General features: G+C 53.6%; 1 protein-coding gene across 4 annotated transcripts; it reads left to right on the top strand.

The window, feature by feature from the left end:
* Positions 1-3855: 3855 nt before the first annotated feature.
* Positions 3856-25090, top strand: MED25 (mediator complex subunit 25). Of its 4 annotated transcripts, none has more exons than XM_063614946.1 (19): positions 4039-4139; positions 4521-4878; positions 4974-5019; positions 5498-5622; positions 12789-12887; positions 13339-13459; positions 14138-14300; positions 14440-14570; positions 14865-14952; positions 15048-15241; positions 15687-15815; positions 16292-16377; positions 16457-16514; positions 16665-16772; positions 19671-19862; positions 20241-20312; positions 20435-20653; positions 20934-21114; positions 21551-21683. In XM_063614946.1, exons 2-19 carry the CDS (start codon positions 4622-4624, stop codon positions 21646-21648), a joined length of 2367 nt encoding a protein of 788 aa, XP_063471016.1. In that variant the 5' UTR covers positions 4039-4139; positions 4521-4621; the 3' UTR covers positions 21649-21683. The 4 variants fall into 4 exon arrangements, with proteins under 4 accessions (XP_055092730.1, XP_063471016.1, XP_063471015.1 ...); XM_063614945.1 differs by lacking the exon at positions 21551-21683 and adding an exon at positions 23288-25090 and having other exon boundaries at positions 4058-4139; XM_055236755.2 differs by lacking the exon at positions 21551-21683 and adding an exon at positions 23288-25090 and having other exon boundaries at positions 3856-4878.
* Positions 25091-25092: the final 2 nt, after the last annotated feature.

Raw genomic sequence — 25092 nt, 5'->3', positions numbered from 1 at the left:
TATTTTATACAGGCAGCATTCACTTGTAATAACAAAAGTATTTATGATTCATTTTGCCCTTCCTCTTCCTTCTTGCAGATCAGCCCATCTTTCGAGCATAATTTTTAATTTTCCTACTTCCTAAAGTACATCCTTTTCTCTTTTTTTTTTGGGGGGGGGAGAGGGGACAGGGTCTCACTCTGTCGCCCAAGGTGGAGTGCAGTGGAACCATCTCGGCTAACTGCAACCTCCGCCTCCCGGATTCAAGTGATTCTCCTGCCTCAGCCTCCTGAGTAGCTGGGATTACAGGTGTGCCCCACCACGTCCGGCTAATTTTTGTAGTTTTTGTAGAGACAGGGTGTCGCCATGTTGCCCAAGCTGGTCTCAAACTCTTTGGCTCAAGTGATCCACCCACCTCAGCCTCTCAAAGTGCTGGGACTACAGGCAGGAGCCACCATGCCTGGCCTAGGTACCATTTTAATCTTCCTTCTTGACTATTGATATTTTTTTTTCCTTTCTCTGGATTACTTTTATCTTCCTTATAACTTTATTAAAATTTTAGTTACACAGGCATAAAAGAGGGGGCTGCTCTAGATGAAAAGAAACTTGAGACATAATGTCTAAATATGTGTGTGGTCTTTGTTTGGATCCTGATACAAATAAACCAACTGTAAAAACACATTTTGAGACAATTGGAACGTTTGATTACACACTTACTGTTAGATGATACTAAGAAGTTAATTTTGTTACAGGTTACAATGGCATACTAGTAATGTAAGAAAGTGTTCATAGGCCGGGCGTGGTGGCTCACGCCTGTAATCCCAGCACTTTGGGAGGCTGAGGCGGGTGGATCACGAGGTCAGGAGATCGAGACCATCCTGGCTAAAACGGTGAAACCCCGTCTCTACTAAAAATACAAAAAATTAGCTGGGCGTGGTGGCAGGCGGCTGTAGTCCCAGCTACTCGGGAGGCTGAGGCGGGAGAATGGCGTGAACCCGGGAGGCAGAGCTTGCAGTGAGCCGAGATTGCGCCACTGCACTCCAGCCTGGGCCACAGAGCGAGACTCCATCTCAAAAAAAAAAAAAAAAAGAAGAAAGTGTTCATAAAATTTGGAAAGATGGCTGCCAAGCACACAGGAGTAAAATCATATGATTGTATGGATTTGAAGCCTTCAGCAAGCCAGGCGCGGTGGCTTACGCCTGTAATCCCAACACTTTGGGAGGCCGAGGTGGGTGGGTCACCTGAGGTCTGGAGTTCGAGACCAGCCTGACCAACATGGAGAAACCCCGGCTTTACTAAAAATACAAAATTAGCTGGGTGTGGTGGCGCATGCCTGTAAACTCAGCTACTCGGGAGGCTGAGGCAGGATAATCGCTTGAACCCAGGAGGCGGAGGCTGCAGTGAGCCGAGATTGTGCCATCGCACTCCAGCCTGGGCAACAAGAACGGAACTCCGTCTCAAAAAAAAAAAAAAAAGAAAGAAAAAAAAAAAGCTTCAGCAAATGAGACTCTGTCTCAGAAAAAAAAAAGAAAAAGAAAAAAGGGCTTCCGCAGGCTCACTGCCTATAATCCGGGTACTCTAGGAGGCCAAAACGGGTGGATCACCTGAGGTCAGGAGTTTGAGACCAGCCTGGCCAACATGGTGAAACCCTGTCTCTACCAAAAATACAAAAATTTGCCGGCGAGGTGGCACACGCCTGTAGTCCCAGCTACTCGGGAGGCTGAGGCAGGAGAATCGGTGGAACCAGGGAGGTGGAGGCTGCAGTGAGCCGACATTGCGCCACTGCACTCCAGCCTGGGCGACACAGCGAGATTTTGTCAAAATAAAAAATAAAAAATAAAAATAAAAGATAAAAGAAAAATAGAAACCCAATAAAAAAAATTTTAAATGATAAAGGTAAAAACCTGTATCATTGGGCTTTCTGTAAGTACTTTTCAATTGGTGAAGATGATGATGATGATGATGATGGTTATTATTATTTTTTGAGACAGCGTCTCGCTCTGTCGCCCAGGCTGGAGTGCAGTGGCGCGATCTCAGCTCACTGCAAGCTCCGCCTCCCGGGTTCACGCCATTCTCCTGCCTCAGCCTCCGGAGTAGCTGGGACTACAGGCGCCTGCCACCACGCCCCGCTACTTTTTTTTTTTTTTTTTTTTTTTGGATTTTCAGTAGAAACGGGGTTTCACCGCGTTAGCCAGGATGGTCTCTATCTCCTGACCTCGTGATCTGCCCGCCTTGGCCTCCCAAAGTGTTGGGATTGCAGGCGTGAGCCACCGGGCCCGGCCTGTGTTTTTTTTTTTTTTTTTTTTGAGACAGTCTGGCTCTGTCGCCCAGGCTGGAGTGCAGTGGCGTGATCTCGGCTCACTGCAACCTTTGCCCCCCGGGTTCAAGCGATTCTCCTTGCCTCAGCCTCTAGAGTTGCTGGGATTACAGGTGCGCACCACGACGCCCAGTGATACTGACCTCGTGATGCGCCCGCCTCTACTTTCCAAAGTTCTGGAATTACGGGCATGAGCCACCTCGCCCGGCTGAAGACTATGTTTTAAAATATTGGCCCGGCCGGGCGCGGTGGCTCACGCTTGTAATCCCAGCACTTTGGGAGGCCGAGGCGGGCGGATCACAAGGTCAGGAGATCGAGACCACGGTGAAACCCCGTCTCTACTAAAAATACAAAAAAAAACTAGCCGGGCGTGGTGGCGGGCGCCTGTAGTCCCAGCTACTCGGAGAGGCTGAGGCAGGAGAATGGCGTGAACCCGGGAGGCGGAGCTTGCAGTGAGCCGAGATCGCGCCACTGCACTCCAGCCTGGGTGACAGAGCGAGAATCCGTCTCAAAAAAAAAAAAAAAAAAAAAAAAAAAAATATATATATATATATATATATATATATATAGGCCATTCAAAATTTTGTGTGTGTGTTTGTGTGAAACTAGTCAGGTTTATTTATTTATTTATTTATTTATTTATTTATTGAAACGGAGTCTAACTCTGCCGCCCAGGCTGGAATGCAGTGGCACAATCTCAGTTGACTGCAACCTCCGCCTCCCGGGTTCAAGCGAATCTCCTGCCTCAGCCTCCCAAGTAGCTGGGATTACAGATGCCCACCACGACGGCTAATTTTTGTGTTTTTAATAGTTAGGAGTTTCACCATGTTGGCCAGGCTGGTCTTGAACCCCTTACCTCAGGTGATCTGCCTGCCTCGGCCTCCCAAAGTGCTGGGATTACACGCGGGAGCCACGGCGTCCGGCCCCGGTCAGGTTTCTTTCTATTAAAATAAATATAAAGTGGCAGGGCACGATGGCTAACACCTGGGATCGCTTTAGCCCAGGAGTTTGAGACACGCCAGAGCAACATGGTGAGACTCCATCTCTACAAAAAATTTAAAAATTAGTTGGAAGTGGTGGTGCGCGGCTGTGGTCCCAGCTGCTCCACAGACCGAAGAGTGGCTCCAGTGCGAGTAGAGGCTGCCGTGAGCCAAGATTGGGCCACTGCACTTCAACCTGCACAACAGAGAGACCCTGTCTCAAAAAATAAAAATCAAAATTAAAAAGATAATAGTAATGAAGTGTTTCTATTTTTCTATATTGTTATTCATCAGTAAGATTTATTTGCGTAGCACATTTCTGTCAACACTCTAGAAAGATTTTCCCAGTTGGTCGTATATTTTTCAACTTGGTTTATACAATCTTTTGGGAAAAATTAATAAAGACTACGTTTTCTGACTTTGCTGTAGTGCTAAGAAACTCCATGGCAGTCATTAATATTTTTTTCCTTCAGATAGTTTTCGGGTTTCATTTGTTGCACTTACATTTTTAATCCACCTGGAATGTATTTATGTTCTAAGCCAGTTTCTGGCTCCTCTCCCAGAAAACAACGCTCAGGTGTTGCTTAGCAACCCGCAGTTGGTTTGGTGTTCGGCTTCTTTTCAGAGGGAAAACAACTGCCCTCCTTTCCAAGTTGAGGACGACCTTAAAGCGTTGCCTAGTAACCTCGTTTCCGCCGATGTGATTGGATCCTTCTCGCGTCCATCCTCTAGTCCCCACGCCCGAAAGAACAGAACCAGAAACTTAATCTAACGGTTAGAAAACAAGGGCAGCGGGCCCGGCGCGGTGGCTCACGCCTGTAATCTCAGCACTTTGGGAAGCCAAGGCGGGCGAATCACTTGAGGTCAGGAGTTCGAGAACAGCCTGGTCCACATGGTGAAACCATTTTAGCGGGGCGTGGTGGCGGGCACCTGTAATCCCAGCTACTCGGGAGGCTGAGGCAGGAGAATCGCTTGAACCCGGGAAGCGGAGGCTGTAGTGAGCCGAGATCGCGCCACTGCACTCCAGCCTGGGCGACACGGCGAGACTCCCGTTTCGAAAAAACAAACAAACAGGAAAACGAAAACAAGGGCAGCGTACGCGTTGCATAGCAACCAGGTCTCCTGTACTTCCCTTTGAGACAAGAGGCGGACCCGGACGCCCCGCTCAAAGATGGCGGCTGACAGCCGCTTTCAATTTATTTAGCTCTTGACAATCCTGACAATAATTCCGTCTAACCCATCAGGCCCCTAGAAGGGCTAACTATGCCCTTTCTGAGTCTTCCACGCGGTGGAGGCGAAGGAGGATGGAGCTAGAACGAAGCCTCAGCGCGTGCCCCGCACAAACATGGCCGCATTCCCAGCGGCCCTAAATCGCCCGGCGCGGGAGCGCGCGCGGCGCAGGCGCATTTCAGCTCATTCCGCGGTGTCGGCTGCGGCGGCAGTGGCGGTGGCGGGTACCGCACGGGGTATGGTCCCCGGGTCCGAGGGCCCGGCCCGCCCCGGGGGCCCGGTGGCCGACGTGGTGTTTGTGATTGAGGGTACAGCCAACCTGGGACCCTACTTCGAGGGGCTCCGCAAGCACTACCTGCTCCCGGCCATCGAGTGAGTGCTGTTTCCGCGACTCTAAGCCCGCCCTCCCACTTCAGTTTCGCACAGTTTCTTGCCTGACTCCGACCTTTCACTTCCTACCCTCACAGGTATTTTAATGGTGGTCCTCCTGCTGAGACGGACTTCGGGGGAGACGTGAGTCTTGGGACTCCTGGGTCTAAGGGAGGAGGGACTGGGGACCTGGACTCCTGGGTCTGAGCGTGGAGGCGCTGGGGCCTGGACTCCTGGGTCTAAGGGAGGAGGGACTGGGGACCTGGACTCCTGGGTCTGAGCGTGGAGGCGCTGGGGCCTGGACTCCTGTGTCTAAGGGAGGAGGGACTGGGGACCTGGACTCCAGGGTCTGAGCGTGGAGGCGCTGGGGCCTGGACTCCTGGGTCTAAGGGAGGAGGGACTGGGCGTCTGGACTGCTGGGTCCGAGCGTGGAGGTGCTGAGGCCTGGACTCCTGGGTCTGAGGGAGGAGGGGCTGGGGCCGAGATTCCTGGGTCTGAGGAAGGAGGAAGCTGAAGAGTTCCTGGTTCTGGAGGAACAGGAAGCTGGGAGCCCTGATTCCTTCTCTGAGGGAAAAGGGAATTGAGGTCCCAGATTAAAAGTTTTTTTGTCCTCCCCTCCCAGTATGGGGGGACCCAGTACAGCCTCGTGGTGTTCAACACAGTGGACTGCGCTCCCGAGTCCTACGTACAATGTCACGCTCCCACCAGCAGCGCCTATGAGTTTGTCACCTGGCTCGATGGCATTAAGTGAGCTTTCCCCCACTTGGGGTGGGTTGGGGGGCCCTGTGAGGGGCCGTGAATGAGTGATGGCTTGGGTGGTTGGGGTCCCTGTAAGGGGCCTTGCATGAGGGATGGCTTGGGGTGGTTGGGGTCCCTGTGAGGGGCCGTGAATGAGTGATGGCTTGGGTGGTTGGGGTCCCTGTAAGGGGCCGTGCATGAGGGATGGCTTGGGGTGGTTGGGGTTCCCGTGAGGGGCTGTGAATAAGTGATGGCTTGGGGTGGTTGGGGTCCCTGCGAGGGGCTGTGAATGAGTGATGGCTTGGGTTTGAGCTGCAGGAAACATCCCATACATTAAACGATTGAAAGGACTTTGAGAGTGATTGTGTTTTTGTCAGAAGTCACTTTTGTGGTGGCTTCTGTGTGCTCAGCAATGTTGCCATCCAGTTTAGAAGTAGGAAAAACTTCCCATTCAGGGAGGCCTGGCTGAGCTTCAGCAGCCACCTTGTACTCCCTGTGTGATTATCCCCTTTCTGTCCTCTCTTTTTCCATCTACCCCTGTCCTCCTTTTCCAGATGAGTACATTGTAGCCTCAGTGCAGGGGGATGGGTCAGAGCCAGGATAGATCCCTCTGTGGCTTGGGTCAGATTTTTTTTTTTTTTTTTTTTCTGAAACAGAGTCTTGCTGTGTCTCCCAGGCTGGAGTGCAGTGGCACAGTCTTGGCTCACTGCAACCTGTACCTCCCGGGTTCAAGCGATTCTCCTGCCTCAGCCTCCCAAGTAGCTGGGATTACAGGCACATGCCACTATGCCCAGCTAATTTTTTTTTTTTTTTTTGTATTTTTAGTAGAGACAGTTTCACTATGTTGGCCAGGCTGGTCTCAAACTCCTGACCTCATGTGATCTGCCTGCCTCAGCCTCCCAAAGTGCTGGGATTATAGGGATGAACCACTGTTGCGGGATTCAGGATGACAGGAGAGAGCCCTCGGGTTAAAGCAGGAGAATCTTTCATTGAGTGCACTCAGGCCCAAGCCGACTCACGTCCAAAGAGGGCCCAGAACAAAGACAGCACTTGACTTTAATACACAATTCACAAAAGCGGGTGGGCTAGCTTGAAGCAAGCTTACAGTGGCGTGACAGCAGGGATACAGGACAAAAACAGTTAATCAAATTGTTGTAACAGGTTTATAACTCAGGATTGCACATAACCATTGGTATGCAACCCAGATGTCCGTTATCTAGGTTAGCCTAGGCACGGGCTTATCCCATAACCGTCATTATGGTGCCCAGGCAGCTCAGGCTTCTCATGACCTTCGCTGTACTTCTTAGATAAAACAGAATACTTGAAGTCTTGAGTTACAGAGAACAGGAATCTATAAACTCATTCCATAAAACAAAGGAAAATTTGTTTTTTCTTCTCCCTATGCTGAGGGAGTGCTGGGAGAGTCTCCAAGAGCACTTTAGATAATATTATCAAGACTTTTCCTGGGTCTGGGCTGTGCCCGTTGCTGCCTCTCGGACAAGTCAGCCTAATACAGTAAAACTTATTTCTCTTTCTTTTTAATTTTATTTTTCTTTAATTTCCTGCCTCACCACCACGCCTGGCGCTAGATCGGATTTTGATAGTTGATATTGTAGACTCGAGTCAGGCAGACTAGGGTTAAATCCTGGCTGTTCCAGCACAGAACTAACTCTCAGACTGGGAGTCCGTGTCCCGTCTGTGCCTAGTATCTCAACTCTGAAGTGGGGATGTGGATAGTACTTGTATTAGTATTTCATTGTATTACTTATTCTTAGCTGCATAACAGATTACCACCAAACAGTGGCTTCATACCGCAAACATTTATTATCTAACGCAGTTTCTGTGAATCAAGGACACAAGAGTGGCTTGGCTGGATGGTTGGGCTGAGGGTCTCACAAGGCAATAGTCAGGAGGTCGGCAGGATTGCAGCCATCCAGGAGTTGGACTGGTGGTGGGGAATCCGCTCCCAAGGTGGCGAATCTGTGGCTATTGGCCACAAGACCTCTCCACAGGGCTGCTTGACTGTCTAACATGGCAACTGGCATTCCTCAGATTGAGGGTCCCAATAGAGAGAGCAAAGAGGAAGCCCCAGGCTTCTTTTCTTTTTGAGGAAGGGTCTCACTCTGTCACCCAGGCTGGAGTGCAGTGGCTTAGTCACGGCTCACTGCAGCCTCGACCTCCTGGGCTCAAGCTCAAGTGATCCTCCCACCTCAGCTTCCCGAGTAGCTGGAGTAGCAGGGACGGTAGCCAAATGCCAGCACACCTGGCTGATTTCTTAAACACATTCTTGTAGGTCGGGCGTGGTGACTCATGCTTGTAATCCCAGCACTTTGGGAGGCCGGGGCGGGTGGATCACCTGAGGTCAGGAGTTCGAGACCAGCCTGTCCAACGTGGTGAAACCCCGTCTCTACTAAAAATACAAGCAATCGTCCTGCCTTGACCTCCCTAAGTGCTGGAGTGCTGAGATTACAGGCCTTAGCCGGGCATGGTGGCGCATGCCTGTAATCCCAGCTACTTGAGAGGCTGAGGCAGGAGAATTCCTTGAACCTGGGAGGTGGAGGTTGCAGTGAGCCGAGATCACGCCATTGCACTCCAGCCTGGTCAAAAAGAGTGAAACTCTGTCTCAAAAAAAAAAAAAAAAAAAAAAAAAAAATTTTGTAGTGGCCGGGCACGGTGGCTCATGCCTGTAATCCCAGCACTTTGGGAGGCCAAGGCGGGCGGATCACCTGAGGTCAGGAGTTCGAGACCAGCCTGGCCAACATGGTGAAACCCCATCTCTACTGAAAATACAAAAATTGGGCAGGTGTGGTGGCTCACGCCTGTAATCCCACCACTTTGGGAGGCCGAGGCGGGTGGATCATGAGGTCAGGAGATCGAGACCATCCTGGCTAACACGGTGAAACCCCGTCTCTGCTAAAAATACAAAAAATTAACCGGGCGCGGTGGCAGGCACCTGTAGTCCCAGCTACTCGGGAGGCTGAGGCAGGAGAATGGCGTGAACCCAGGCGGAGCTTGCAGTGAGCCAAGATCGCACCACTGCACTCCAGCCTGGGCGACAGAGCAAGACTCCATCTCAAAAAACAAAAAAAACCATACAAAAATTAGCCAGGTGTGGTGGCACGTGCCTGTAATCCTAGCTACTCAGGAGGCTGAGGCAGGAGAATCACTTCAACCCAGGAGTGGAGAGATCGCACCACTGCGTGCCAGCTTGGGTGACTGAGTGAGACCCTGTCTCAAAAAAAAATTGTGTTTTTGGAGAGACAAGGTCCTGCAATGTTGCCCAGGCTGGTTTTGAACTCCTGGTCTCAAGTGATCCTCCACTTCAACGTCCCTAAGTGCTGGGATTAGACGCATGAGCTGCTGCACCCAGAGGCCCCACTAGGCTCTTTGTAATCAAGTCTTGGAAGTTACACGTCATTATTTCTGTTACATTCTTTTTTTTTTTTTTTTTTTTTTTTTGAGACGGAGTCTCGCTCTGTCACCCAGGCTGAAGTGCTGAAGTGCAGTGGCGCGATCTCGGCTCACTGCAAGCTCCGCCTCCCGGGTTAACGCCATTTTCCTGCCTCAGCCTCCTGAGTAGCTGGGACTACGGGTGCCCACCACCATGCCCAGCTAATTTTTTGTATTTTTAGTAGAGACGGGGTTTCACCGTGTTAGCCAGGATGTTCTCGATCTCCCGACTTCGTGATCCACCCGCTTCGGCCTCCCAGAGTGCTGGGATTACAGGCGTGAGCCACCGTGCCCGGCCTACATTCTTTTTTTTAACCTGAGACAGGGTCTTGCTCTGTTGCCCAGGCTGGAGTGCAGTGGTGGGATCATAGCTTGCTGCAGCCTCAACCTCTCGGGCTCAAGTGATCCTCCCACCTCAGCCTCCTGGATACCTAGGACTGCAGGTGGGCACCACCATGCATGGCTGATTTCTTTATTTTAATTCTTGTAGAGATGAGGTCTTGCTGTGTTGCTCAGACTGGTCTTGAACTCCTGGCCTCAGGCGACCCTCCTGCCTTGACCTCCCTAAGTGCTGGAGTGCTGGAATTACAGGCCTGAGCTGTGGTGCCAAGTCTACTGCCATATTGCATTTGGTGTGGAGTATAAGCCTATCCCGTTCAGTGTAGGAGGAGACTACACGGGGTGTAAATAGCAAGAGGCTGGATTGCTGGGTGCTGTATTTGGGGCTGGGTACCACAACCTCATGGGGATGTTTGGAGAATTAAGTTAGTTGATGATTATTTAATACAGTGCCTGGCATGTATTAAGTGCTATGTAAGTGTTTCCTAGGACTTTGTGCCTCACTTTCCTGGTTTGCAAATGGATAATGGTAGTGTGTATCTCCATGTTGTTAGAAGGTCACAGGAGCTAAGTTGTGTGCTGTGTTTCGCTTAGGGCCTAGTCTGCAGTCAAGGTTCATTAAGCAACACCTGTTCGTAGCTGCCGTTACCTCTGTACGCTTCTGCAGCAGGTGTTTGTTGAGTATCTGCTTTGTTCCAGGATGTGTGCGCAAGTGCTGGGTGCACGACATATAGTGAAAAGGTGACACAGAAGCTTCCCCTTTGTGGTAGCTGGAATTCGTAGGTAACACAGAGCAGGGTTTCTCATCCTTGGCCCTAGTGACACTGTGGACACAGTCATTCCTTGTAGTGGGGGCTGTCCTGGGTATTGTAGGATGTTTAACAGCATCCTTGGCCTCTACTCACTAGATGCCGGTAGCCCCCTCCCAAAGGTGTGACAACCAAAAATGTCTCCAGGCGTTATAAAATATCCTCTGGGAAGGGGGCGCAAAATGTATTCCAGTTAAGACCACTGGGAGAGACTGGTAAGACAGTCTTGAGTGATGTTAAATGGAGACTTCTTGAGGCCCAGGTCCAAGTCTGATGCTCCTCAAGTCCCTGGCAGCCAGCACAGGGCCTGGTACACAGGAGGCCTCGGGTAAATTCTGTAGAATGAATGTCCAGAATGCACTTTATACTAACTACCCTGGAAGACACTGCATAGCCTTCCAGACCCAGCTCAGGTGTCTTATACACTGGGAAACCTTTCCGATTCTTGCAGCCAGATGCTTCCTCCTCTGCCTTCATGACCTGTCACAGCCCCACACCTCCGGACTGGGAATGTCCAGGTCCCTGGGTGCTTCTGCCATTTGCTTCCAGCTGGGGCTTGGCTCCCACGGGGTTTCAGGAGACTGGCTGAATAAATGAATTAGTATAGAATACAAAAACAACAAATAAATAGAAAAAATTAGCCAGGCATGGTGGTGCACACCTATAGTCCCAGCTACTCAGGAGGCTGAGGTAGGAGGATCAACTGAGACTGGGAGGCGGAGGTTGCAGTACGCCGAGATCGCGCCACCGCACTCCAGCCTGGGTGAAAGAGCCAGACCCTGTCTCGGGAAAAAAAAAAAAAAAGAGGTGGAAGGAAAATAGACCCAGTTTCTTTCCCATAACATTATGACAACTCAGTTGTTCGTTCATATATTCACTCATTAATTCAGCAAATGTTTGTGGAACAAACTGTCCTGGGCACCAAGGAGTTAGTGTGCATGACACAGGCAAGGTCCTGGCCCTCATGGAGCTAGTTTGCCTGGGTGACAGGCTGTGGGCAGGGAGCCCTCAGTCATGGCTGGATGCTGTTAACATTCACTCGTTTTGACCTCCTGGGGCTCCAGGCACCTGTTAGCCCATGAAAGCGGGCAGCAGAGAGCCTGGGGGAATGATACTGGGTAGAACAAATGGGAGTAAGAGGACTTGGGAACACCAAGTCAGAGCCCACTTGTGTCACCTAGGGGACTTTTTTTTTTTATTTTGTGTCTGCTGTATCAAGGGGTTTATTTGGAATTTAGGTTTATCATAAACTTGATATTTTAGCCATATTTTGCAGCCAGCCATAATGCTTCTTCTGTTCAAGTTTTTCACATTTCTTTGACAAAATGTTTATTACATGTTGCCGTTTGAGCTTGTAGCAGATGACTTGTACTTAGTGTTCAATAAGAGAAACGCAAGTTTTAGCATCTCAAACTGGCTAGTTTATGACACTTTTCCTCATAAGGGTTTTTTCTTTGTTTGTTTTGTTTTGTTTTGTTTTGAGACGGAGTCTCTCTCTCTCTCTCCCAGGCTGGAGTGCAGTGGCGTGATCTCGGCTCACTACAACCTCTGCACCTGAGGTTCAAGTGATTTTCCTGCCTCAGCCTCCCGAGTAGCTGGGATTACACGTACCCACCACCATGTCTGGCTGATTTTTGTATTTTTAGGAGAGATAGGGTTTCACTTTGGACAGGTTGGTCTTGAACTCCTGACCTCAAGTGATCCGCCCACCTCGGCCTCCCAAAGTGCTGGGATTACAGGCATAAGCTATTGCACTCAGTCACTTCCAAAATGTTTTACAGGGTCATGCCTGTAATTCCAGCACTTTGGGAGGCTGAGGCAGGTGGATCACCTGAGGTCGGGAGTTAGAGACCAGCCTGACCAACATGGAGAAACCCTGTCTCTACTAAAAATACAAAATTAGCTGGGCGTGGTGCCGCATGCCTGTAATCCCAGCTACTGGGGAGGCTGAGGCAAGAGAATCACTTGAACCCAGAAGTCGAAGGTAGTGGTGAGCTGAGATTGTGCCATTGCACTCCAGCCTGGGCAACAAGAGCGAAACTCCATCTCAAAAAAAAAAAAAAAATTTTTGGCCGGGCGCGGTGGCTCATGCCTATAATCCCAGCACTTTGGGAGGCCGAGGGAGGAGGATCACGAGGTCAGGAGATCGAGACCATCCTGGCTAACACAGTGAAATCCCGTCTCTACTAAAAATACAAAAAATTTGGCCGGGCGTGGTGGTAGGTACCTGTAGTCCCAGCTCCTTGGGAGGCTGAGGCAGGAGAATGGTGTAAACCTGGGAGGGGGAGCTTGCAGTGAGCTGAGATCGTGCCACTGCACTCCAGCCTGGGCGACAGAGCGAGACTCCGTCTCAAAAAAAGAAAAAAAAAAAACACAGACAACAAATGTCCCCTGTCCTGTCTGGGACTGGCGCTGTGCTAGCACCAGGGATTGGGTAGGGAACTCAGCGGTGTCCCCGTCATCCCAAGGTGCATAGCCCAGGATAGAGTGGGGGACACCATGGGAGCAGGCTCTTCAAGCATAGCCTGGGGATAGGGATGATGGCAACCCTGGGGACTGACCGCTCTGCCCCTGCAGGTTCATGGGCGGGGGTGGTGAGAGCTGCAGCCTCATCGCGGAAGGACTCAGCACAGCCTTGCAGCTGTTTGATGACTTCAAGAAGATGCGTGAGCAGATGTGAGTGCCCCCTCCACCCAGGCCGGGTCAGTCTCTCTGCCTGGCCCGGAACCACTTTGCCTGTCGAGTGGCTCTACCTCCAGCCTCACACTGTAGGGCATGGGCTCTGTGTCCCCAAGCACGCTGAGCCGGGCTCTGTGTCGCCAAGCACGCTGAGCCAGGAGGCTGCAGGTTTGTCCGTGGGGGAGACCTGGGCAGTGGCCGGTCTCAGCATCCCCATCAGGAAGCAGTGCCGACTCTGGGTGTCACTCCTGCCTGCCCTGCCTGCTGGGTGACGTAGAGCACATCCCAGAACCTCTTGGAGCCTCAGTGTTCTCAGCTGTAAAGTAGGGGCGTTGCTTCTGATTCCATATAAGGCGGAATATGTGCGCCTCCGCTTGTGCTGGGTCTGGGTTCCTTCTCAGGGCCCCCCCGTTGCTGCTGACTCCATGTCTTCTCTCATTCCTGGTAGTGGCCAGACGCACCGGGTCTGCCTTCTCATCTGCAACTCACCCCCATACCTGTTGCCTGCTGTTGAGAGCACCACGTACTCTGGATGCACAACTGAGAATCTCGTGCAGCAGATTGGGGAGGTGAGGACTCCTGGGTCTGAGGGAGGAGGGTCTGGGGGCCCGGAGTCTTGGGTCTGAGGCAGGAGGCACTGAGGGCCTGGACTCCTGGGTCTGAGCGGGGAGGCACTGGGGGCCTGGACTCAGTCACAGAATAGTCACAGAATAGTCACAGACTGGTAACCAGCTTTGCTTATTCTCTTTTTTTGAAACAGAGTCTGGCTCTGTTGCCCAGGCTGGAGTGCAGTGGTGTGATCTTGGCCCACTGCAGCCTCTGCCTCCTGGGTTCAAGCAATTCTCGTGTTTCAGCCTCCCGAGTAGCTGGGATTATAGACGCCCGCCACCGCGCCCAGCTAATTTTTGTATCTTTAGTAGAGATGAGGTTTCACCATGTTGGCCAGGCTACTCTCAAACTCCTGGCCTCACGTGATCTGCCTGACTCGGTCTCACAAATCCCACGTCTGGGATTACAGACGTGAGCCTCCACACCTGGCCTGCTTAGCCTTACTGACAAAACTAGAACCCAGAGTCTCCCGGGGCAGGTGATACCCGGTTTCAGGGTCTCCTGCCTCAAAGCCCAATGGGAATTGTGGTTGTAGGGCTGGTGCCACCTAGCCACACAGCAGCTGTGGTAGGTTGGGGGCTGGCCCCTACACCCCTATGGAGGGGGCCCGTCATGACTGCTCGGCCCCTCTCCTACAGCGGGGGATCCACTTCTCCATCGTGTCTCCCCGGAAGCTGCCTGCGCTTCGGCTTCTGTTTGAGAAGGCAGCCCCCTCGGCCTTGCTGGAGCCTCTGCAGGCTCCGACAGATGTGAGCCAGGACCCAAGGCACATGGTGCTGGTTCGGGGGCTCGTGCTGCCTGGTGAGGCCTGGGCACCGTGCACGGGGATGGGGGCTCGGCATGTTTCCCCAGCTCCCTCTGACTTGGATTTTGGATTTCTCTCCTCTCTCTCCATCTTGAATCCCTTCTCTCTGGGGTTGGCCATCCCTCCTGCTCTCAGTTGGGGGTGGCTCAGCCCCAGGCCCCCTCCAGTCAAAGCAGCCAGTCCCCCTGCCTCCCGCCGCACCCTCAGGTGCCACTCTCTCAGCAGCCCCCCAGCAGTCTCTGCCCCCCGTCCCCCCGCAGTACCAGGTATGGATATTTCCAGGAAGGGACATGCTTCTGGGGACTTGCTGGAGCCCTGGCCCCTGGGGAGAAATCTAGTTGCATGTTGGAGCCTGTGGGATGATGGGCGTCCCATGGGACATCGGGAAGGTGGGGCTCCTGGGGCCGTGGGAGCTCATCTGCTGTATGATGGGTGTGTGAGCTCCTAAGCTATCCCAGCTGGTGCCTTGTGGGACCATGGATGGTGTGACCTCGTAGGATACCAGGACTGGGGGGCCATGGTCCTCACCAGTCCCTTACCTTCTTCCCTTCTACTCACAGGTTCCCGGGAACCTGAGTGCAGCTCAGGTGGCCGCACAGAATGCAGTGGAGGCCGCCAAGAACCAGAAGGCTGGGCTGGGCCCTCGCTGTGAGTCCTGGGGCGAGGATGAAGGGCGGGCGGGGGCCAGGCAGGCCTCTCTCCACACACTTGTTCCCCACTTCTTCCCTTGGTCTCTCCCACAGTCTCGCCCATCACCCCTCTCCAACAAACTGCTCCTGGAGTGGGTCCCCCCTTCAGCCAGGCCCCAGCTCCCCAACTACCCCCAGGACCCCCTGGCGCCCCCAAGCCACCACCTGCTTCCCAGCCCAGTCTGGTCTCCACCGTGGCCCCTGGCTCCGGCCTGGCTCCCCCAGCACAGCCCGGGGCACCGTCCATGGTAGGTGCCTGCACGCCTCCTGCCCCTGCTCCTTCCTCCTGCTGTCCACAGCTAGGACAGTTAGAGGATGAGTCATTTGCCTTCCAGGGGGATGTGGGTCTGGTGGTTCTGGGGCCTTGGGGGCTCGTGGTGTGTGTGCTGCAGATGCCTGAGATGAGAGTCTGGGGAAAGAATGGGGAGGCTCATGGCTCCGGGTGGGTCAGGGCTGTTCTGAGAAACCCAAGGAATCCCTGGGTCTGGGAGTCCAAGGCATCGCACAGCTTACGAGTCCTAGAATCCTGCAAGGTCCAAGCATTTGGGGTCCTGGGGCTGGCCAAGTGCTGTTCTGGGGATGGAGGAGCAGAAGAAGGGGCCTTTCCTCCTTCCTGGTTTGCCCTCACAGGATGGCCCCCAGAGGCCCCCGTCCTTCCCCATTCTCATGGCCCTCCTTCCTCCCCTCTGGCAGGCAGGCACTGTGGCCCCAGGAGGGGTGAGCGGCCCCTCCCCAGCCCAGCTGGGAGCCCCAGCCCTCGGTGGGCAGCAGTCAGTCTCCAATAAGCTTCTGGCCTGGAGCGGGGTCCTCGAGTGGCAGGAGGTGAGGGGCCTGAGGGTCCACTGGGCACTTGGGACTCCTGGGGCCGTGGGGCTGGGCATGTAGGACTAATGGGGCCAGATGCATGGGGTTTGCAGTGCTGGGTTTGGGGGCATTCGTTGCGCTGGACCCGTGGGATGCGGGGCCAGGCCAGGAGCCCCATGCAGCAGTGGGACTTGCGGTACAGAGGAGAGTCCCCATGCAAAGAACCCAGAAAAGCCTAGGATTTGGGGCCCAGAGAAGGGCCCAGGCGATGTAGCATCTGGGGCACAGTGGATGGTGGGATTTAGGAGCCGGGCGCGTAGCCGTAACATTTGAGGAATTGAAGGCTTGCTGGTCTGGAGGAGGGGCCTGGGGCTCATGGAACTTAAACTGGGGAACATCCTGAGCTTTGGGGCTATCAGGGTAGGACATGAGGGCTCAAGGGGACCGAGGCTTATGGCCCTTTTTACTGTGACATGCTCTTTTTTCCCCCTCAGAAACCCAAACCTGCCTCAGTAGATGCCAACACCAAGCTGACGCGGTCACTGCCCTGCCAGGTCTACGTGAATCATGGCGAGAACCTGTAGGTGACAGTCGGGGGCGGGGTGCGGGGAGGCTGGGGCCGGCCCCCTCCTCACAACTCTCCTGGCATCGCCCCCCAGGAAGACGGAGCAGTGGCCCCAGAAGCTGATCATGCAGCTCATCCCCCAGCAGCTGCTGGTGAGTGGCGGTGGAGGGCCAGCCCTGCTGCCGGGCAGCCCTCACCCTGCTGTCTCTTCCCTGTTCCCTGCCTCACCCCCACCCCCTGCCTCGTGTCCCCGCCTCACTTGCCCACACCAACATGCCAGCCAACTTCTGTGTCTCCTGCAGACCACCCTGGGCCCTTTGTTCCGGAACTCAAGGATGGTCCAGTTCCATTTCACCAACAAGGACCTGGAGTCTCTCAAAGGCCTCTATCGCATCATGGGCAACGGCTTCGTGAGTCCAGGGCACGGGGGGCCGAGGGGTGTTGACTCTTGTCCTGCTTTCTGCTGACCTTTGACAGGAATCCCAGAGTGCCTGGGCCCACGGAAGCCGTTTTTGATGGTTGGGTGCACTTCATGCCCTTAGGTTCCTCACCTTTCTTCTAGAGCCGTGACTTTTATTGTAATCATCGTATGCACCAGATTGAAGGATATTCCACATTAAAAATGTGAGCTGGAGCCGGGTGCGGTGGCTCACGCTTGTAATCCCAGCACTTTGGAAGGCCGAAGTGGGCAGATCACGAGGTCAGGAGATCGAGACCACGGTGAAACCCCGTCTCTACTAAAAATACAAAAAATTAGCCGGGCGTGGTGGCGGGCACCTGTAGTCCCAGCTACTCAGAGAGGCTGATGCAAGAGAACGGCGTGAACCCGGGAGGCGGAGCTTGCAGTGAGCTGAGATTGCACCGCTGCACTCCAGCCTGGGCGACAGCGTGAGACCCCGTCTCAAAAAAAAAAAAAACCAACAACAACAACAACAACAACAAAATGTGAGCTGGATTTGACAGGATCAGTTAGGAGGAAGCTGTTGATTCTGGCATGGCTTTATGGGATGTGTTTGTTTCCTGTGGCTGTGGTAACACATTACCACAAGCAGAGGGGCTTAAAACAACAGAAACGTGTTCTATCCCAGTTCTGGAGGCCAGAAGCCCAAGGTCAGGGTGTCGGCAGGGCCACGCTGTCTCTAGAGGCTCGAGGGAAGGCCTCTTTGTTGCCTCTTCCGGCCGGTAACCCCAGGCTTCAGGTGGCATCGCTCCAGGGACTTCCTCTATCCCATGGCTGTCTTCCCTCTGTGTGTGTCTCCACATGGCATTCTCTCTGTATCTCTGTGTCCCTGTGCTTATAAGGACATCAGTAATTTTGGATTAGGCCCCATTTTCCTGACCTCATCTTACTACAACTGCAAAGACCCTCTTTCCAGATAGAGTCACCTTCACAGGTGCTGGGGACTGGAATTTCAGCTTAGCTTTCTGGTTTTGTTTTTTGAGACAGAGTTTCACTCTTGTCAGCCAGGCTGGAGTGCAGTGGTGCAGTCTCGGCTCACAGCAACTTCCGTCTCCTGGGTTCAAGCGATTCTCCTGCCTCAGCCTCCCAAGTAGCTGGGATTACAGGCATGTGCCACTATGCCCAGCTAATTTCTGTATTTTTTAGTAGAGACAGGGTTTCACCATGTTGGCCAGGCTGGTCTCGAACTTCTGACCTCAAGTGATCTGCCCGCCTCGGCCTCCCAAAGTGCTAGGATTACCGGTGTGAGCCACCGCACTCAGCCTCAGCATAGCTTTCTGGGAGACACAGTTCACACCTTGTAACTCGGGGAAGGAGCAGATCAGTTACTTCTGTGCACCAGGCACTCCTGCAGGAAAGAGGACCTTTGGGGGGATCACCTCACGGGATCCTCACAGAACCTTGTGAAGAAGGCACTCCTGAGAGTTAGGAGTACTTCTGGCTGCAAATCATGTAGTTTTCCAAACAAATAGATAATTGGGGGCACTCAGAAAAAAATCTCTCTTATGATTCTGTGGGTCACCTAGGCTTAGTGGGCCATCTCGCTTGGGGACTCTCATGGGGTTGCCATCAGATGGCAGCTGAGACTCTGGTCATCTGAAAGCTTGACTGGGCTGGATGTTCAAAACAGCTCCTCACACAGCCCTGGCTGTTGGCTGGGGCTTGGCTAGGACCGGCCATCCCAGTGTCTGCACATGTGCACATGGCCTGTCCATGTGGCCACACTGTGGCAGCTGGGTTCTGAGAGGGCAGGCGTTGTAGGAGCAGGCATTTATATTTTGCACAGGACAGGACATCTAGAGGGGGCCAGCTATTGGGGTTGGTTTCACAGGTCTGTGACATCAGGGACAGGGCCCTGTGGTTCTCTTGGCCTCTCTTTTATAGTCACAAGGTAGCTCTCATGGCTCCAGGCATCCCGTGTGCTTTCATGAAGGAGGGGAAGGGGGCTGTGTGTTTCCCTTTCTTCAAGACAGCAGAAACTTTCTCAGATTCCAGAGCAGGCATTCCTTTCACCTCCTAGTCCGGACCTAGGCCACTGGGCAGCCCCTAGTTGATGGGAGGCTGCCGGGAGCAGGTATCCGTGACTGTCTGGGGCTGGGACATGTTACAGCCCCAGACAGCATTGGGAATGTGGGGGAGGAGGACACTTGGATATGGAATAGGCAGCTAGCAGGGTCTGTCTCAGGCAGGAAACTGAGGCTCAGAGAAGTCAACTCACTTGGCCAGGGTCAGCCTCGCCTCCCTCAGGAGCCCCTGCCCTGAATGCTCCATGTGTTACCCCTCTGATGACCAGTGATGTTTCCTGGGTGCTTCCGTGGGCTGAGCCTCAGGCAGGGCTCTTGCTGTGGATCAGACATCCCATAGTCACAGCGACCCTGTGATGTGGGAGCACTCCCCATGGTGTACACTCAGCATCGGACTGGAGGAGCTCTTGGATACCCGGGGTCCGACACCACCGTTGATCACAGGCCTGTGGGTACCACGCTGTGCATCTAAGCCCCTCTCTCACGGCTGTGACCCTCAGCAGCCCTTTGAGGAGGCAGCCGTGGCATTTTATGCCCAAGGAAACTGGGCCCATGAGGAGCAGGTGGTGGCCGAAGGTTGAAGAGCTGGGCTCCAGCGCCTTCTCTCTGCCTTCCGTCTCAGTGGGCAGCCGGAACCCTAGCTTGCCCTGAGCGCCTCAGTTTCTGTCTCCGGAGCAACCCACAGCACACCTGTTCTCAACCTTCTATAGCAGAAACCTCACCTCCCCTTGCCTGTGGGGCCTCTAGAACCTTCTGGAATGGGGAGGGGTCAGGGCTGCCTCTTTCAGGGCATGAATGGTTCTGAAGAGCTGTTGTCCACCCAGGCGGGCTGCGTGCACTTCCCCCACACGGCACCCTGTGAGGTGCGCGTGCTCATGCTCCTGTACTCGTCCAAGAAGAAGATCTTCATGGGCCTCATCCCCTACGACCAGAGCGGCTTCGTCAACGGCATCCGGCAGGTCATCACCAACCACAAGCAGGTCCAGCAGCAGAAGCTGGAGCAGCAGCAGCGAGGAGTGAGTGTTGGCAGTCCCCAAACCTGCACTCCAACCCCCTCCTGCCTGGGCCCCACAGCTCAGTTGCCCAAGCCCTACATGGCCCCCTGGGGTCTCCAGGACCAAGATGCCCACCCTTCTCCCAATATGTGGCGCCCCCAAGCTAAGTCCCACTCCGATTTTCTTGCAGTCTCTCTCCTTTTTCAGCATCCACATCAAAGCCCTGACACAGCTTCCTCCTGGAGACCTTGGAGTGTACTGCATCCCTCCCAGACCACTCACCCCCAAAGAGAATGTCCCCATCCCCTTACTAGTTTCCCTCAGGGCACAGGTCCTCCCGCTTCAGATTCAGGATGCCACCACCCTCAGTTACTGACCTGCCCCTCTCTCCCCGTGCAGATGGGGGGACAGCAGGCACCTCCAGGGCTGGGGCCCATTCTGGAGGACCAAGCAAGGCCCTCACAGAATCTGGTGAGGACAGGGCTGGCGGGGTCGGGGCTGGGTTGGGGAGGCCCCAGAGGCTTCGCTTTGTGCCTGCAGGAGGGGCGTGAGGCCCTGCCCATCTCCCTCACCCCTGTGTCTCTTCCCACCAGCTCCAGCTCCGCCCACCGCAGCCCCAGCCTCAGGGTACTGTAGGGGCCTCTGGGGCCACGGGGCAGCCCCAGCCCCAAGGTACTGCCCAGCCCCCGCCAGGTGCCCCCCAAGGCCCTCCTGGAGCAGCTTCTGGCCCACCCCCTCCTGGACCCATCCTTCGGCCCCAGAACCCTGGGGCCAACCCCCAGCTGCGAAGCCTCCTCCTCAACCCACCACCGGTGAGATGTGGGGGTGGGGTGGCGAGAGTTCCAGATCCTGGCCCTGGCAGTTCTGGTCCTGTTGTCTGGGAGGAGGGAGGTTGACTGTGGTCAGTGGGTGTGAATGGAGACCCACCCAGGGCTTTAGGCAGAAGGCAGACCGCCTCCTCTCCGTCCATCCCCCACCTTGGAAGAGAAACTTCCCCTCACCACTAGCTGATTCGATCTCTGAGCAGTGTCTGTGTTGGGAGGTGGGGAGTCTCTACCAGGAGCCTCTGAGCCACTCTCTGTGTTCTCCCAGCCGCAGACTGGGGTGCCCCCACCCCAGGCCTCCCTCCACCACCTCCAGCCACCAGGGGCTCCTGCGCTGCTGCCCCCACCGCACCAGGGCCTGGGGCAGCCCCAGCTGGGGCCCCCACTCCTGCATCCACCACCTGCCCAGTCCTGGCCCGCACAACTTCCCCCGCGGGCTCCACTGCCAGGTAAGGGGACCCGGGGAGGGCAGAGGTCTGGACTGAGTGTCCCAGCAGCCCCTGGGCTAGAGCACCGAGACCAAGTGCTCCTGGGAAGTAAAGACATAGGATCCAAGAATGAGGGTTCCCCCATGGCCTTTGCGGAGCTCTGAGGGTTCCGGGAAAGTACAGCCCATGGGTCCAAGGACCTAGTGGGTTAAGAGCGTTTCCCATGATTCTCCTGTGTGTGCTCCTGGGATTGCTGGGAAATGTGGTCTTCAGGCCAGAGAAGTAGTTTTGGAGAAGGGCTCCCAAAGGCTCATGGACAGCATATTTGTAACTAGATGGGGCCAGAAGGTGCTTCTGTTGGGTCCCCCAAGGGCTGCCTAGAAAACTTAGTGCCTCTGGGCCCTCCTGGGCCCAAGGGCCTACTGGGAGATGCAGTCCCTTCCCCACTGCCCCTCAGGTCAGATGCTGCTGAGCGGGGGTCCCCGGGGCCCGGTCCCCCAGCCGGGCCTGCAGCCCAGCGTCATGGAGGACGACATCCTCATGGATCTCATCTGAATCCCCAACACCCAATAAAGTTCCTTTTTAACACACGCCCCGGCTCCCGTCACTGACATCCCTCAGGACTGGGCAGGAGGAAACCCCAGGGGGCATCTCTGTCCTTGTTCTCACTTCAGCAGACATCCCCGGGGCCATGGGTGAATGACGCTGGGGCCTCCGTGGTGAGTCACAGGCAGTCTGATGCAACCTGATTCTTGGGAGATGCAGGGACAGGCAGGCAGCGCTCAGGACTCAAGCTCTCATGGAGGCGGCAGGGGCACCATGGGAGCCTGGAAGAGGCATCTGACCCAGCCCCAGCTCCTCAGAGTCTTGAAAGAGAATCAGCCGTCAGGCTGGGAGGGAAGGAGGTGAGGGGTGATCTGGGTGCAGAGGACAACAGAAACATTGAATACTCAAAGGCAGGAGGAAGCCTGGGACATTGAGAGGAGCAAGTTAATGGATGCTTCTGGAGCATGAGCATGTAGGGAGCTAGAGAGATGGGCAGGTGCAGAGTTTGAGGAGCTCGGATTCCAAACTGAGCAGCCCATGGTTTGTCCTGGGGACATAGGAGAACCAGGAGGCTTTGAGCAGTGGGGCGGGCCTAGGCTGGCTCTGGATGTCAGAAAGACCCCTCTCAGCTGTAGATCGTGATGAGGCCAGACAGGAGGCCAGGAAGGGTTAGGCTGGGTGGTGGGGGTGTTGGGGGCTGGGGTAGAGGTTGGCTCCCAGGGCCAGGCCTACATGATGGTAGGTGGTGGGGCTCCTGGGAGAAGGAGCTGGTAGTAAGTGCAAGTGGTCCAAGGGACGTCCAGGTGACAGGTGCCATGTTGGGAGCTCAGGACGTGTCCTTAGGGGACAGTGTATGTTTGGCAGTTCAAGCCACAGAAGCAGACAAGATCGCACATGGAGAGAGGGCAGTCCCTGGGTCCACGTCAGAGACTGACCTTCCAGGGCTGTGGACGGGGAAGACGGTGGGTCTGTCCCCAGGACAGAATACGCAGCAAGGAACAGGTTTGGGACGTGGCAAGGTGAGGGACCTGAAGGATGTCCTCAGAGACATCCCGAGGGCAGGGGGATCCAGACAGGCTTGGAGCGCAGGGTGGTCTCTCCTGGAGGTGGAGAGGGAGTTGTCTGTTGTCGGACTCTGGACAGTGTTGCTGAGAGCGCGGTCCATGCCTGGACTACCAGCATCCACATCGTTTTGGATGCTGCTTAACATACAGATTCATGGGCCCCACCCCAGGAGAGAGATTGCAATCTGGTGGCCTTTGGGCCATGGTGCAGATGAGTTTTGTTTGGCCTTCCCTGTGTTAGCATATGTGGCATTTTTTTCTTACGAGTTAGTTGTAAAAATCAGGTTAATTCACACACACACACACGCACACACACAAAATCTGCAGTCTTGGCTTCTTTTGACAAGTCAGAAGAATTGGCACCCCTGGGCCCGCCCTTCTGCCTGGCAACAACGGGCTGGAGCTGCCCCTCTCCATGGGGCGTGTGCTCTCCGGTTCGCCACAGTCCCCACCACTCCCTCTTGGCTCCCCCGTGAGGCAGAGAAGAGTCACTGCCTTTTGTCACGGGGTTTGCACTGTGGTTGTTCTGTGGTAGCATTCAGAGGAAAGTGAAATCTTTCTTGTACCCATGTCTCTATCACAAGCGGCAAAACGAAAGAGAGAAGGAGAGGGCCGCGTGTTTCGAGAAAAATGGGAGCGAGCCTATTTCTTTGTGGAAGTGAAGAGCATGCCTATGTGCTTAATATGCAAACAAATCGTGTCTGTGTTGAAAGAATACAACCTGAAACGCCACTATGAATCAAAGCATAGTAAGAGCTACGACCAGTACACAGAACAGACTCGAGACGCCATCCTCAACGAACTGAAAAAGGGACTCAAATGTCAATAGGGTTTGTTTTGAAAAGCGAATTAACAGAAGTGGTGCGGCAGTGGTACGCCGTTCCGGAATCACGTGAGAAGAATGACCTGGGCATTCAGAGCTACAGCAGATGGCGAGTTTATAAAGGAGCAGAGTGATGTGTCCTGCACAGAAACACATGACTGTCGAGACCATTATTTAAGTCTAACGGGCATTCGCGTTGCACAGTGAGTTGGAGATAACTCGGGGGATTTACAAGTCCAGTTGCTTGAAAGAGTCAAATTGATTGTGGCCTTTTCTTTCGCTGCTCATAAACTATTACCACCCAGTTAGCTTTATTTATTTGTGGTGTTAAGAATCTTGATGTGACCGAAGAAGTCTGTGGCATGGTGCCAAGGCAGGCCCAACACTGGGAAAGGACTAATTTTTTTTGTATATTGAGAGAAAAGTTTCACATAGACTGGCCAGAGTTCCGAAGCACAACTACAGACAGCGTCATGACAGGGGACTTGGCAGGACACCTTGATCCAAGGCAACAGCATTTGGCAAGGACACGGAAGTCGGATCGTTGCATCCATCATCAGGAGTTGACTTGTTCTGAGCAACTGAACAGAACACACCACGATGCTCTCAACACTTCTGCTCCTGGACTTCAGTCACGAGTGAGTTGATGGTGACTTTACCTGAGAGATTTCACAGAAGCTGTATGACTTGGTTGTGGAAGAAATCTGAACTGTTCAAGTTAATCAACTTGGTTCATTTTAAATCAGGCAAAAGCCACAGTGGGTTCCCCTGAGAAGGTTAGTCAAAGACTTCTGGTCAAGGTTATGACCGTTCTGAACACTGAATATTTCTCCGCAAGGATGTCCACAAACAGCTACTTGAATGTATGATGGTGTATGCTTGGTCCTGGGGAATCCACCGGCAAGGGAAAAAACCTTTACTCTTTCCTATGCTACAGTCAGCTTTCAGACATGAAAGAGGCGGCCCAGACTGTATTCACCTACATCCTGGGGTTGAAGACCAAATTCCCCCAAAGGCTCTCGGAATCCAGACTCATGAGAAGGAACAGACACTGTCCAGTTTGCCTTTGTTGGTAAATGTTTCTTGTGTGAATGCAGACCATAAATAGTAATTGAACTACGGTGCAATACGGCGCTGGTTCCTAAATACAAGTCTGTGTGAAGATGGTGAGATTCTACAACTATCTCCAGTAGTTGTCCTGAATATCCGTGTTTGAGAGTACCCATGCTTGTGAACAGCTGTTTTCCGTTACGAACCTGAATCAAATTAAACATCGTTTCCAGTTGAAGGATTCAAGGCTGAATTCTAAACTGCCCGTCCCCACCGTGCCACCCGAGGCCTGACACTGACATCTCGGTGTGGAAGGGAAGACGCCAGCCTTTTGGCTTCAACTCAAAGGCGCAAAAAGAATTATGAAAGAGAAAATTTTAATAATTAAATATTTCTATTTTTCAATTTGTATTTTTTCAATTTTGAATTTAAAAATATAAACTCCAGTATCATCCATGTTTGTATTATGTTCCATGCATTCACCATAGTTCAGTAAAGATCCGATTTGATGATATT

Source organism: Symphalangus syndactylus, chromosome 13 (assembly GCF_028878055.3).
Source record: "Symphalangus syndactylus isolate Jambi chromosome 13, NHGRI_mSymSyn1-v2.1_pri, whole genome shotgun sequence".
In the NCBI taxonomy this organism is placed as follows: Eukaryota; Metazoa; Chordata; class Mammalia; order Primates; family Hylobatidae; genus Symphalangus; species Symphalangus syndactylus.
This window is presented reverse-complemented; position numbering and strand designations above follow the sequence as displayed.